Below are 13,424 nucleotides of genomic sequence, written 5' to 3' on the forward strand. Positions count from 1 at the left end.
ATCTTCAACCAGTATGCCCGAAACATCCTCATTGCTTCTTTTCTAATAGCCTCAGGTAAATCACACAATTCTAAACAGTGTGGTTATTTTACTAAAAAGTATCCCTGTCAGGGTCGAGGTGGATCCAGAACCAAACTTTCATTTAAGTTTACTGCTCCAGCGTTCCTTTGTTTTTACAAGTTCTGTTGTCCCTAATATCTCCCCTAATATATTTCTTTATGATAAATGAGTTTTATAGGAGTTATTTGACAATAAATAAAAACGTTGTGCTTAATCAGATAATTGACAATTTTGTACATGGCAGCCGAGTCTCCTGAACGTGCATGCACTTTCCAGCACACACCTGAAGCTCCTGACAGGTCTGTTTCACAGCCATGTCTTGTTTTGTTGTAAACTATTCTAACAGACCTTTAGCAGAGAGTTAATTGAAGTTTTTCCATATTATAATTATAATTAGCAAATATTATAATATTATAATTTTATAATTATATTATAATTAGCAAACCAACTACACAACAACTCCTACCTGACTTCATCTTGTGGGAACATGGTTGTCTAGACAAAGTAGAAGCCATCTAAAACCACAGACCAAGTTCTCACAGTTCTTCTTTTTTATAGTTCCACAATCACTCTCCATGTCACTACCATTTGGTGTGGTCTACACTTGCAAATAAAATGATCATTTGTAAAAAAATAAATAAATAAATAAAATAAAATAAAAAAATTGTTGGAGAAGTTCTTTGAATAAATCTGACATAGCACTTTTTACAGACTCTTTACAGATTCACCCAGCATTAACTATTTTGTACACATAGAAAGAGAGAGAATTAATGCTTTAAAAAATTTATTAGCAGAGAATGATTTGCAAACATTTATATTTTAAACATCTAATTACAGTTTCATTCATTTCTTGCCATGCTGGAGTTTTGTGCTCCTTCAGAGCTTCTGGTAGTTTTGTGGAAAAGCTTGGATCAATTCCCACATGTCCACTGGCCTGTAATTGTTTATTGAAAGATAAAAGATTACAATTAGTCATTAAATTGTTCTTAAACTGTGCTGCATGGAGAAGTGGAATTATTTTAGTCAGAACAAGTTTTCATAACTCACTTGCAAAGGCCAGCTTTAGCACAGATTGCTTTCGGATCATCATCAGTAGAAAGTTCCTCCACCAAGAAATCAATGTTCTTATTAACCATTTTCTTACACAAATCCTTCACTACTGGGAGTTTGTCACAGCCTCTCTTCAGTTTTTCTTTAATCTTTTCCTGTGGTAAAGTTTAAACTGTGTGTGAAATACTGAAGGCACCAATTTCTTTATTTTACCTATATATTATGGATGCTTATCACTCACCGCATTTTCATGATTACCAAGATGTTTTTTCACTTTCTTCATGAGCCGCTTACAAATCCCACACACACCAGGGATCTGTTCCTCGGGCATCAGCAAATCCTCATCCTGATCAACAGAAACATTATAAGTGGCCAAAATCTACTGAGCAAAGAGTAAATATTACAAACAAATTAATGGAGTAAAACTCCATTTTACAATAAAGTCTTTTTCAGTGTGGGGGCTTTGGTAGCCTTTGTAGTAGACTCTGGTAAGACTGAGCATACATTGTACTGATATAAAAATAACAGGCAAGACAATTTGTCAAACAAACCCAAGTCTCATCAAGGAGTTCCTCAGAATCAACTTTCAGGTATTCCAGGTGCACTGCATAGGCTGAGAAACAGAGGGAACAAAACATTGTCCTTTTAACTGAATAATCATAGAATTTATATGACCTCCTAGTTCTGAGCATTTAAGAATAGACAAAATGACTAGTTTTTTACATTTTTATTAATTTTTAGTAAAATAACCACATTAGAATTGTATGTATTTACCTGCGCCTATGAGGAAAGAAGCAACGAGGAGGTTTCGGAGCATACTGGTTGAAGATGCACAAGGTAAGTGACTTCTTGAGAGCTGAATAGTCTCGTCTTAATGCAACATTTGCTGGAGGTCTTTTATACCTTTGGCCTTCCCACAGTAACTTTTTCTCTGAAACCACAAACCAGAAGTGCTGATTCACACAATGCAGAGCAGCTCAGAGTCATGTTCAATATTTTCCAGTGCACCTACCACCTCTTTTACAAGAAAGACCATTTGATCATGCTTAAATATAATTTATGTACAGCGCCCTGCAAAACTATTGGAACAAGGCCAATTAAATTTTATTTTTGCTGTAGACTGAAGACATCTGGGATTAAGATCAAAAGATGAATATGAGGAGAGTTTAGAATTTCCGATTTTATTTACTGAGATTTATATGTAGATGTGTTAAACAACATAAAACATATCACATTTTGTATCAGACCAGCCAATTTGTAGGTGAGCAAAAATATTGTAACATGTGACTGACAGTTGTTACTTGTTATCCAGGTGTGTCCTGTTTGATCAGTTGTTTGAAAAATGAATAACTCTGAACATCTACTCTTGGTTTTGGCCTTTAGTTTCACCTGTGAAGACTGCATTTGCTGTTAAAAAGGATAAACCAGCACGAAGAACACTATCTATGGGAGAAATGCAAGCCATAAGGAAGCTGAGGGATAATCAAACATTGGGCATAGCCAGTGCAACAATTTGGAATGTCCTGAAAAAGTAAGAAACCACTGGTGTACTGAGCAACAGGCACCGGATGGGTCGGCCAAGGAAAACAACAGCAGCTGATGAAAGAAACATTGTGATAGCTGTGAAAAAAAACCCACACACAACAGGCAGTGACATCACCAACAACCTCCACAGAGCAGTGGTGAAGGTATCACAATCCATCGCTTGAAGAAGACTTTGAGAGCAGATTTAGAGGCCATACCACAAGATGCAAACCATTAATCATCAGTAAGAATTGGAAAGCCAGTTTGGAATTCGCAAAGAAATACAGAGATGGATCAATAAATGTCCAACTAACCAAACGTTATAGGTGGAAAAATGGAAGGTTATAAACTGGCCAAGTCAATCACCAAATCTTAACCCAATTGAGCATGCATTTCACCACCTGAAGAGGTGACTGAAGGGAGAAACCCCCGAAACAAACAACTGAAAGAGGCTGCATAAAAGCCTGGAAAATCAACACAAAAGAAGAACCAAACAATTTGGTGATGTCAATGAGTCACAGGCTTGATGTAGTTATTTGCAACAAATATTAAGTGTTATTTACTTTCATTTACTTGAAGATTTATATGTTCCTATACTTTTGCTTGACTAAAAATTGGGGTGACCTGATACAAAAGGTTCCATGTTTTATGTTGTTTAACACACCTACTGTAGATGTAAATACCAGAAAATAAAAGCTGAAATCCTAAACTCGTCTCATATCCATCTTTTGATCCGTCTTTGATGTATAGCAGAAAAAGTTAATTGGCCTTGCCATTGTTTTGGAGGGGACTGTATTTTATTTTATTATCCATCTATTCATTTTCTGTACCACTTATCCCACTAAACGTCACAGAGGAGCCTGAAGCCTATCCCAAGAAATTCGGGGCACAAGCCTGGAGACACCCTGGACGGGGTACCAACCCAGCGCAAGGCACAATCACGCACTCATTCACACACCATGGACAATTTGGAAATGCCAATCAACCAACAACTCATGTCTTTGGACTGGGAAACTGGAGTACCTGGAGGAAACCCTTGAAGCACTGGGAGAACATGAAAGCTCCGTGCACACAGGGTGGAGGTCATTATCTCCAAATGGAAAAACTGGGCACAGTAGAGAACCTTACAAGAAATGGTCGACTTTCCAAAATTCCTCCAAGAGCACAGCAACTACACATCCAGGAAGTCACAAAAGAGCCAAGGACACCATCAAAGGAACTAAAGGCATCTCTTACATCAATAAAGGTCACTGTTCATGACTCCACGATCAGAAAGACACTGGGCAAAAATGGCATCCATGGAAGAGTGGCGGGGTGAAAACCACTGCTAACCCAGAAGAACATTAAGGCTTGTCTGAATTTTGCCAAAACACACCTTGATGATCCTCAAACCTTTTGGGAGAATGTTCTGTGGACTGACTGGTCGAAAGTGGAACTGTTTGGAAGACATGGGTCCCATTACATCTGGCATAAACATACACAGAAATCCACAAAAAGAACATCATACCTATAGTCAAGCATGGTGGTGGAAGTGTGATAGTGTGGGGATTCTTACTGCTTCAGGGCCTGGGCAACTTGCAATAATTGTGGGAAACTTGAATTCTGCTCTCTACCAAAAAATCCTAAAGGAGAATGTCCGGTCCTCAATCTGTAAGCTGAAAGCTGGTTATGCAGCAAGACAATGATCCAAAGCATAGGACTAAGTCCACTTCTGAATGACTAAACAAAGCTAAATTAATGTTTTGGAGTGGCCTGACTTGAACTAATTGAGATGCTGTGGCATGACCTTAAACAGGTAGATCAGAAGCATATGGTTGTAGTTACTGCAGCTAAATGAACAACCAGATTTAAGTTTAAGGGGGCAATTCATTTTTCATATGGGTGATAGGTGTTGGATAATAAAATAAATAAATAAATAAAAACTGTATTGTGTTGCCTTAGGTAGCCTTTGTTTTACGTTGCATTTCATTTAAAGATGTAAAACTATTTAGTATGAGATGTACACAAAAACAGAAGAAATCAAATACTTTTTCACAGCACTGTATATTAAGGGCTCTTAAACACTGTGCGTGAGTCAGTAATGCATCCTGGATAGAACTCCAGTCCATCGCAGGGCACCTTGGTCACACACTCACATTAATTTGCACCTACAGGCAACGTATCTTAGCCAGTCAGCCACTGGCATGCTTTTGGGAGTTGGGAGGACACTAGAGACCCCAGAGGAAACCAATGGCTTTTTAAACTGATCAACCATAACATTAAAACCTCTGACAGGTGAAGTGAATAACATTTATTATCTCGGTACAATGTCATCTGTCAAGGGGTGGGACATATTAGGCAACAACTGAACAGTTAGTTCTTAAATTTGATGCGTTGGAAGCAGAAAAAATGGGCAAGCATAAGTATCTGAGTGACTTTGTCAAGGGTCAAATTGTGATGTCTAGATGACTGGGTCAGTGCATATCCAAAACAGCAGGTCTTGTGGAGTGTTCCCGGTATGCAGTGATTAGTACTTACCAAAAATGTCCAAGGAAGGACAACTGGTGAACCGCTGACAGGGTCATGGTCTCCCAAAGCTCACTGATGTGTGTGGGGAGCAAAGGCTAGCCCATCTAGTCCGATGGCACAGAAGAGCTACTGTAGCACATATTGCTGAAAAAGTTAATGTTGGCCATGATAGAAAGGTGTCAGAACACACAGCGCATCAGGGAAGAACAGCACACAGGGAAGAAGGCAAGCTGACTGAGGTACTGTGATGCTCCAGGGAATGTTCTGCTGGGAAACCTTGTGTCCTGGCATTGTTGCAGACCAAGTACACCTTTTCATGGCAACAGCATTCCCTAATGGTAGTGACCTCTTTCAGCAGAATAATGTTCCCTGCCACACTGTAAAAATTGTTCAGGAATGGTTTGAGGAACATGACAATTGATTTGGCCTCCAAACTCTCCAGATCTTAATCCGAACAACATCTCTGGCATGTGCTGGACAAACAAGTCCGATCTATGGAAACCCCACCTCACAACTTACAGGACTAACAGAATCTGCTGTTAATGTCTTGGTGCCAGATTCCACAGCACACCTTCAAAGGTCTTGTGGAGTCCATGCCTCGACGGGTCAGAGCTGTTTTGGCAGCAAAAGGGAGTTCTATATAATATTAGTCAGGTGGTTTTAATGTTATGACTGCTCAGTGTATATGAGTGGGTGTCAGAACAGGGACTCAAAAGTGAGTCAAAACATCTTTGAGGCCCTCTAGTGGCTGGCTGCAGTACAATTTATTATTTTTTTTTAAGCTGTGCCTGTTCCATTGTTAGTGAATGCGACAAATGGCAATTTTTCATTTCAAGCTCCACAAATAATTTTCTGGAATAGTGTTCTGTTGTTTTCTAATATAAAGTTCAGTTGTCCCTAATATCTCCCTTAATATTTATTTATGATAAGTGAGTTTTAAAGGGGGTATTTGACAATACACAAAAAAGTCATGGTTAATCAGGTAATTGACAGTTTTGTACATGGCAGCCAAGTCTCATGATGGTGCATGCATTTTCCAGCACACACCTGAAGCTCCTGACAGATCTGTTTCACAGCCATGTCTTGTTTTGTTGTAAACTATTCTGACAGACCTTTAGCAGAGAGTTCGTTGAAGTTTTTCCAGTATTTTGAACTACTGATATAACAAACCAATGTGAGTGAATGAAGTGATGGCACAAACCAAGGCAGCTAACACTAGCTAAATTTCATAATAATCTACGATTTATTGTGTGACCTTAGCAAACACTCTTGGTAAAGTCAGTCATTAATTTTTAAACAAACTGCGAAGGGCATAACCCTAGTATGGACATTCCAACATTCAAAGTTTGATACTGAAAATTCACATATTTAGAACATAGTTTTAGGATTACAGTTACCGTTTGAATTCACATGATTTCTGAGTGATAGAAGCTCCCACAGCATGGGGAAATTGTGGCGTGCCGTGGACGTCCTGTGGGCAGATGTATTCTCTGCTCCATAACCTACCATGAAACCTACCACACCAAGTAGAGGCAAGCACAGATGTGTGCAGACAAACCACACACGCTAACATTTAAACACGCAATCACGACTTAAATAAACTCAGAAAGGATGGCTACCTATGAACCTAAATTCAACACTATATATGTTGTAAATACAATTTCCCCATGGATCTTTCTAAGCAATGCTGTGCTGCCTGTCTACCCTGTCTAGGGTACACCCTGCCTGGTACCCTGTCTAGGGTGTACCCCGCCTTGTGCCCGATGCTCCCTGGGATAGGCTCCAGGTTCCCCCGCGACCCTGAAGAAGGAGTAAGCAGTAGAAGATGGATGGATATATAAATATAAAAGTCTTTGTTTTTAATTCCTGACTTGGCACTTAAACCTTACACATAATGGTGTAACAAATGAAAAGATTAATATACGACTTTTTGTGATTGTTGCAGCCAAAATACTTGATTTTGCAGTAGATTTTTTCCAAATTTGCGATGCAACTTGCAGAGTTTTTTTTGCTTCTTTGATCAAAATTGTTTTGCATGGTCTTTTGCGGTGATGTTTGTTGGTAAATGAGTCTTTTTAGTTGTACTAATGTTCGACACACATGAATCAAAGAGGGCTTTTGCTGAATGCGTGTTGCGGTAATGTCACATGGCGTACCTTGGCCTAAATCTGTGGAAAATCTGCGGTAATTTTGAAAAATTGCAAGCCCCTCCGAATGTTTTGTAGTTCGCTTGATTTTGCGTTAATTTTTGCGATCACAATATCATAACACTGGAAGGACTGATTAAGACATCTACTTTACAGGGCTCTACACTACCTTTTTTCACAAGGAGTACATGTGCTCCTTAATTCAAAAATATAGGAGCACAGTGAAAAAAGTTTTCTTTAAAAATTTGTATATTAAACAAATGATTTATTTCATACATTCTGCTCGTGCAAAATCACACATTGGCCTAAATGCGAAGGATATCGTTTGTCCAGCTGCTTTTCTTTGTAAGCCATCTGAAACGCTTAGAAGTCAGGGTTCTGCGTGGAGAAGCCTTGCTCACACTGAGTGGCTGAAATGGGCAGCATAATCTGCAACAACTCCAGTATGTTCTAGAGAAAAGATGATACTTTAACTTCTCAAAACCAACCATAGAAGGATACCATACACAACCACTCAGTACTACTGCCGGCCTACCTTGTAATCTAGCCTGTAGGGGTCCTTTGTCAACATGGTCTCCCACAGGCTACTGTAGGACTTGTCCTTGAAATTGTGGCTGACCAGGATTTTCAGCCCCTGCCACTCATCCTGCATTGCAGCCATGTTGCACCCCGAACTGCAGGATTGAACAGAGCAAGTGAGTTTACATAACATTATGTCATATGGTAGTGCAGTGTCAAATTCTTACCTCTCTAGAGGCTCCTTGAAATGCCTCACCAGGCTTGACACATCATCATCAAAGATGAGAAGGCTGGCCTGGTCCTCTTTTTACTGGTGACTGTGTTTCCCCCATGTAGTTGTGATGTCAGGTGTGTTTATGTCAGAGAACTCATGCAAGGTGGATGTTGCCCGAGTTCCCGACTTGGAATTCAGAGTTGAATGACTGTTTCGTTGCACTTTATTCTGACCTCTTCCTTACTAAACAAGATAATTTCCAGTGATTCCTCTATTTTGGTTAAGTGACAGAATGTTAATGACAGAGTGAATAATATAGCTGTGTATGCATTGCAGGGACCGTGTCAGCACGGGAGCTGAGTGAAATGAGAGCACGCCTGCTGTTGAACGTGGGCTTTGTGTTTAACTGCCTGAAAGAACCACAATGCTGCAGCGATTTCATCCGAAAGAGCATCTATATCTCAGAGTGAGACACTCGCAATTATAACCTGTGTCACTCTACATTGAGTCCTTGTTGCTCTACGTGGACACCGCTGATGCTGCAATTAAATCAGATTTTTTTTTCCCCGTCTCAGGAAGAATAATCTGCTAGAGGATCTCTACCATGCCAGCTTCAATCTGGCAGCATTCATTTCAGAAGTGGACAGCACTCTCTTGCAATGCACTGCTTTGAGAAGAGCAAGGAGTGTGCATGCAAGATGAGTGACAAGTTTAGCGAGAGTGAGTGCTTCTACACCGTTGGCAAGGTGAGCAGTAGGTGAACAGTAAATTAACTGGCTGACGTGGCTGGCAGGGGCTGCGCAAGTTTGGGATGGGACTGTCATTTTAAAATATAACCAAAAAAATGAAAGTATAAAACTTTACAGTGACTTTAAAGTGCCAAATGCATTGATGTTGCATAATATAGGCTGCTATTAAGTGAATACCTAAACCGTGCATTGTGCTGAAATGTCACTAGAATATTGTAAAATCATTCGAAATGAACAGATATTTTCAGCTATGTTCAGAACAGATACTAGAAAAAAGAACTTTGGGAAATGAAATACTTGCAACAGGCTTCAAGGAGGAAAAAAAACCAGTCAAACTATTATAAGGTAAAATTGGACTGATTAAAATAATGTAACACTTATGAACAAGCAAATAACATATCCGTAAAGACAGTAATACTTTGCAGAGTGTAGTGTTCTAACATCCCAAGTCTGTATAACTATTCAAGAGTTATAAAGATGTTATGTGGCTGCTCATTTATTTCTAAGTGTTATGTATTTTACATCTGCGTAGGTTCTTCTGAATCTGGGAGACCTTCAGGAGCCCGGTGCTCTCTGAAGAAGGCCTTCCTCCTCGGCTCCCAGCAACCTACAGAACGAGAGGCAGTTGAGAGACCTGAGATATGGTAAGAGGGAAAGTGGGGAGGCTGTGATTGAGCCTTTTTATGGTCTGGAAAATGTGTGTGTGTGTGGGGGGGGTGGGGGTGGGGGTGGGGGGGGATCTGTGTTAGGATATTCTTTATCAGTTCATTCTCAGTGCCGTTGTATGTTTCCGCAGCAATCCGTCGCTGTCAGCTGGAGGAAGCTATGGCAGCTGTCAATACCCTTGTATCCCAGGAGGCTTTGGGACTTGCGGAGGAACTGGGAGATCTCTACTGCAAAGTGGGCTGCTATTCCAAAGCTCGGGAAGCTTATCACACACAGGCAAGAAGCTGTTGTATTTAAATCTAATTCTTAAATAAACAAAGGAAGATTATAGTGGCCAGGTAAACACACTGTACAAAATCTCGCCTTTAAAAGGTGTTTTTAAATCACACATTTGCCAAAAACTACAGTGTGTCCCAAAAGTCTCCATACATAAGGAACTATGTACATCAGCACCACATCGGTTGTGCCTTCGTCAGTGGATGTTCGTGGACGTCCACTTCTCAGTTGGTCTGCAACACTTCCAGTTTAAAAAAAAAAATTTGCTCATAAGTTTGGCAGCAGTGTCGTGTGTGATGATGCTCGCCATATTTCCTGTTAAAGTCCACAACAGCTTCCCGATCCAGCCATGAGAATGATGTCAGTATGAAAAAGTAGAATATAAACTAAGTATGAAAAATTTTGGACAACAATTTGCAAAAAAAAGTTTTAATTTCCCCTATGTATGGAGACTTTTGGGACACCTTGTATATCAAGTTGTTAAATAATCGTATATATACTGTTTTTTGTGTGTGGTTTCTCAATCTGACACTGCTTATTTAAAAAAATGGACACACATACACTGCATACATGAAAACGGTGGCGATGGCCATCTTGAAGCCAGAATTAAACCATCAGCAAATAGTTAGGTGTCATTCTATGAAACAATGAGACCAGGTAGAAGGTCCCCAGTGTAACGTTAGCTTGCGAGGAGACAAGCGCGGGCGAAGCAGCAGCAGGGAGACGCGGAATTCACAGGCGTGAGAAGTCTGTGACGACTGACACTGTCCAGTTAATGTAGGGTAAACAATCCAAAAACGGGTAATCCAGAGAATCGTGGTCAGGTACAAGAAAAGAATCTGTGAACCAGGGAAATCTGATACGTAAACAAAAGGCTTGGTAGAACAACAGTGTTGAAGATACTGAGCATTTACTTCACACCGAGCTGTCGTTAACGAGGTCTTATATAACCTTGGGCGAAGCATCAGTGTTCGCAATCAGTACTCCGGCGAACTTGAGCGCAGGTGCGGCTGGGAAGTATAGTTCTCATCGGCGCTGCAGCCGCGAGTTCACCGTGGCGTAACAGAGCCCCACTGCCCTCCAACGGGCTCACTCCAGGAGCCGAACTCCTCCGAGGTCTTCCTCTCCTTCATGGTCCCGATTGCTCTTGGTGAGCAACATGAAAGTCCTCGCACAAGTGTGCATCCAGAATGTCACTGCTCCTCTGGGCCTTAACCCTCCCAGTATACCAGATACTCGAGTCCTCCTCTTCTAAGTCTGGAGTCCAAGATCTCATGGACGTGGTAGGCTGGGTGGCCCTCAATCTCTAGTGGTTCCGGTGGAGAGTCCTCTGGAACCGCTGTGGCCAAGGGACCAGGTGTCACCGGCTTGAGGAGAGAGAGATGGAATGACGGGGCGATGCGGCTGTGCTTGGGTAGGTCCATGCGGTATGTGACCTCGTTAATCTGCTTCAGGATCCGGAAGGGGCCGAGATACTTGGGTCTCAGTTTCCTACTTGGGAGTGGCGACTTCAGTTCTCTTGTGGAAAGCCACACCCTGTCCCTGGGTTGATAGTTGGGCTGACTTCCGCGGTGCCTGTCCGCCTTTTGTTTGGCGATGCGGGAGGCCTGCACCAACTGCTGATGGGCACGTTCCCAGACCTGTTCACTCTGGCAGAACCACTCATCTACTACTGGTGAGTCAGTGGGGGAGGCGTTCCAGGGAAACCAAGGTGGCTGATAACCCAAGACACACTGGAAAGGGGTGAGCTGGGTGGCGGAATACTGTAGGGAGTTGTGTGCATATTCTGCCCACGGGAGGAAGTGACTCCAGTCCTCCGGTGTGGTGGTGCAAAATGTTCGGAGGAATCGTATGACTTCTTTATTAACCCGTTCTGCCTGTCCGTTGGCCTGGGGGTGATAACCGGACGTGAGGCTAACGATGACTCCCATCTTCTCCATAAAACTGGCCCACACTCGAGACGTGAATTGTGGCCCCCTGTCGCTCATGATCTCCTCCAGGATGCCGAAGTAGCGTAAAACATGTTGGAACAGTAATAAAGCTGTGGCAAAGGCCGATGGAAGTGCCGGCAGTGGAATCAGGCATAGAGATTTGGAAAACCGATCCATGACCACCAGTATCACCGTGTTACCTCGACACTCCAGCAGATCTGTGATGAAGTTCAGAGCCAGATGCGACTATGGGCATATGGGTTTGGGAAGCGGTACCAACTTTCTGGCTGGTAGGGCACACGGCACCTTCAACTGAGCACAGGTGGAACATGAGGACACGATGCGCTGCACCTCCCTGGACATGTGTGGCCACCAATATTTCTCGGCCAGCATTTGGTAAGTGCGACGAGCTCCCGGATGCCCCCTCGCGAGAGTTGTGTGGGCCCAGGTGACAAGTTCCAAACGGTAACGCGTGGGCACGAATTGTCTCCCGGGAGGACAGGCTACTTAGAACCCACTCTATGCTGCCAACAATACTGGAGGGGGGCACGATATACTCATCGTAGTTTGCTCGACGCTCAGGAGAGTGGATTCGAGACCGAGCATCGGCCTTCAAGTTCTTTGTTCCCGGCCTGTATGACAGAGTGAACTGGAACCGGGAAAAGAACAGAGACCAGCGTGCTTGGCGGGGCGTGAGCCGCTTGGCGGTTCTCAGGTACTCTAAATTTTTATGGTCAGTGTAAATCATGAACGGATGGTCGGCCCCCTCCAACCAGTGTCTCCACTCCTCTAGGGCCAACCTGACGGCCAGGAGTTCATGGTTCCCCACATCATAATTTCGTTCAGCGGGCAACAGTTTTCATGAGAAGGCGGCCACGGGGTCTGTCCCCGAACCGCTGAGACGGTAGTGGCCCCCACTGTCGTCTCAGACGCGTCAACCTCCACGACGAATGGTCGTGAGGGATCCGGGTGTCGGAGGATGGGTGCCGTAGTGAATGCCCACTTAAGCTTATCCAGAGACCCCTGGGCATCAGGGTCCCAACGGAGTCACCGAGGCTTACCCTGCAGGAGGGACGTCAGGGGTTGTGCTATTTTACTGAATTCCCAGATGAATCACTGATAAAAGTTCGCAAAGCCAAGGAAACGTTGCAATTCCTTGATGGTTCGGGGAGTGGGCCACTCCACCACCAGCTGAACCTTGCGTTTGTCCATGGCGACCCCTTCTGGACTAATGACATACCCCAAGAAAGAGATGGTGCGCTGGTGGAACGTGCACTTCTCAGCCTTCACATATAGCTGATGCTGCAGCAGGCGGTGCAACACCTGTCGGACATGCCTGGTATGTTCTTCATAGGATGTCGAATACACTAGGATGTCACCAATGTAGGCGATGACGCACCGCCCTAGCGTGTCCCTCAGGATGTCATTGATCAGGCTCTGGAAAACTGAGGGAGCATTAGTGAGCCCATATGGCATGACCAGGTACTTGTAGTACCCTGAGATGGTGCTAAAGGCCGTCTTCCACTCGTCTCCCTCCCTGATGCAGATCAGGTTGTAAGCACTGCGTAAGTCTAACTTCGTGAAAAAGGTCACGGACCTTAGCTGTTCCAGGGCTGCGGGTACTAGAGGAAGGGGATAACGGTACTTTCACCTGGTTGAGACCCCGATAATCAATGCATGGCCGAAGACCCCCCTCCCTTCTTTTCTACAAAAAAGAACCCAGCGGACGCAGGAGACGTGGACGGCCGGATATACCCCTGTTAGAGAGCCTCCTGAATGT

At 43.1% G+C, this 13,424-nt stretch overlaps 1 protein-coding gene across 1 annotated transcript; it reads right to left on the minus strand.

Moving 5' to 3' along the window:
- Positions 1–827: 827 nt before the first annotated feature.
- On the minus strand, positions 828–1,972 carry LOC100305074 (NK-lysin type 3). The gene is given in 5 exon segments (NM_001200303.1): positions 828–994; positions 1,108–1,265; positions 1,352–1,456; positions 1,662–1,723; positions 1,885–1,972. Coding segments are annotated over 5 exon segments (426 nt in total). The 5' UTR covers positions 1,928–1,972; the 3' UTR covers positions 828–936.
- Positions 1,973–13,424: the final 11,452 nt, after the last annotated feature.

This window comes from Ictalurus punctatus, chromosome 9 (assembly GCF_001660625.3).
Source record: "Ictalurus punctatus breed USDA103 chromosome 9, Coco_2.0, whole genome shotgun sequence".
NCBI lineage: Eukaryota > Metazoa > Chordata > Actinopteri > Siluriformes > Ictaluridae > Ictalurus > Ictalurus punctatus.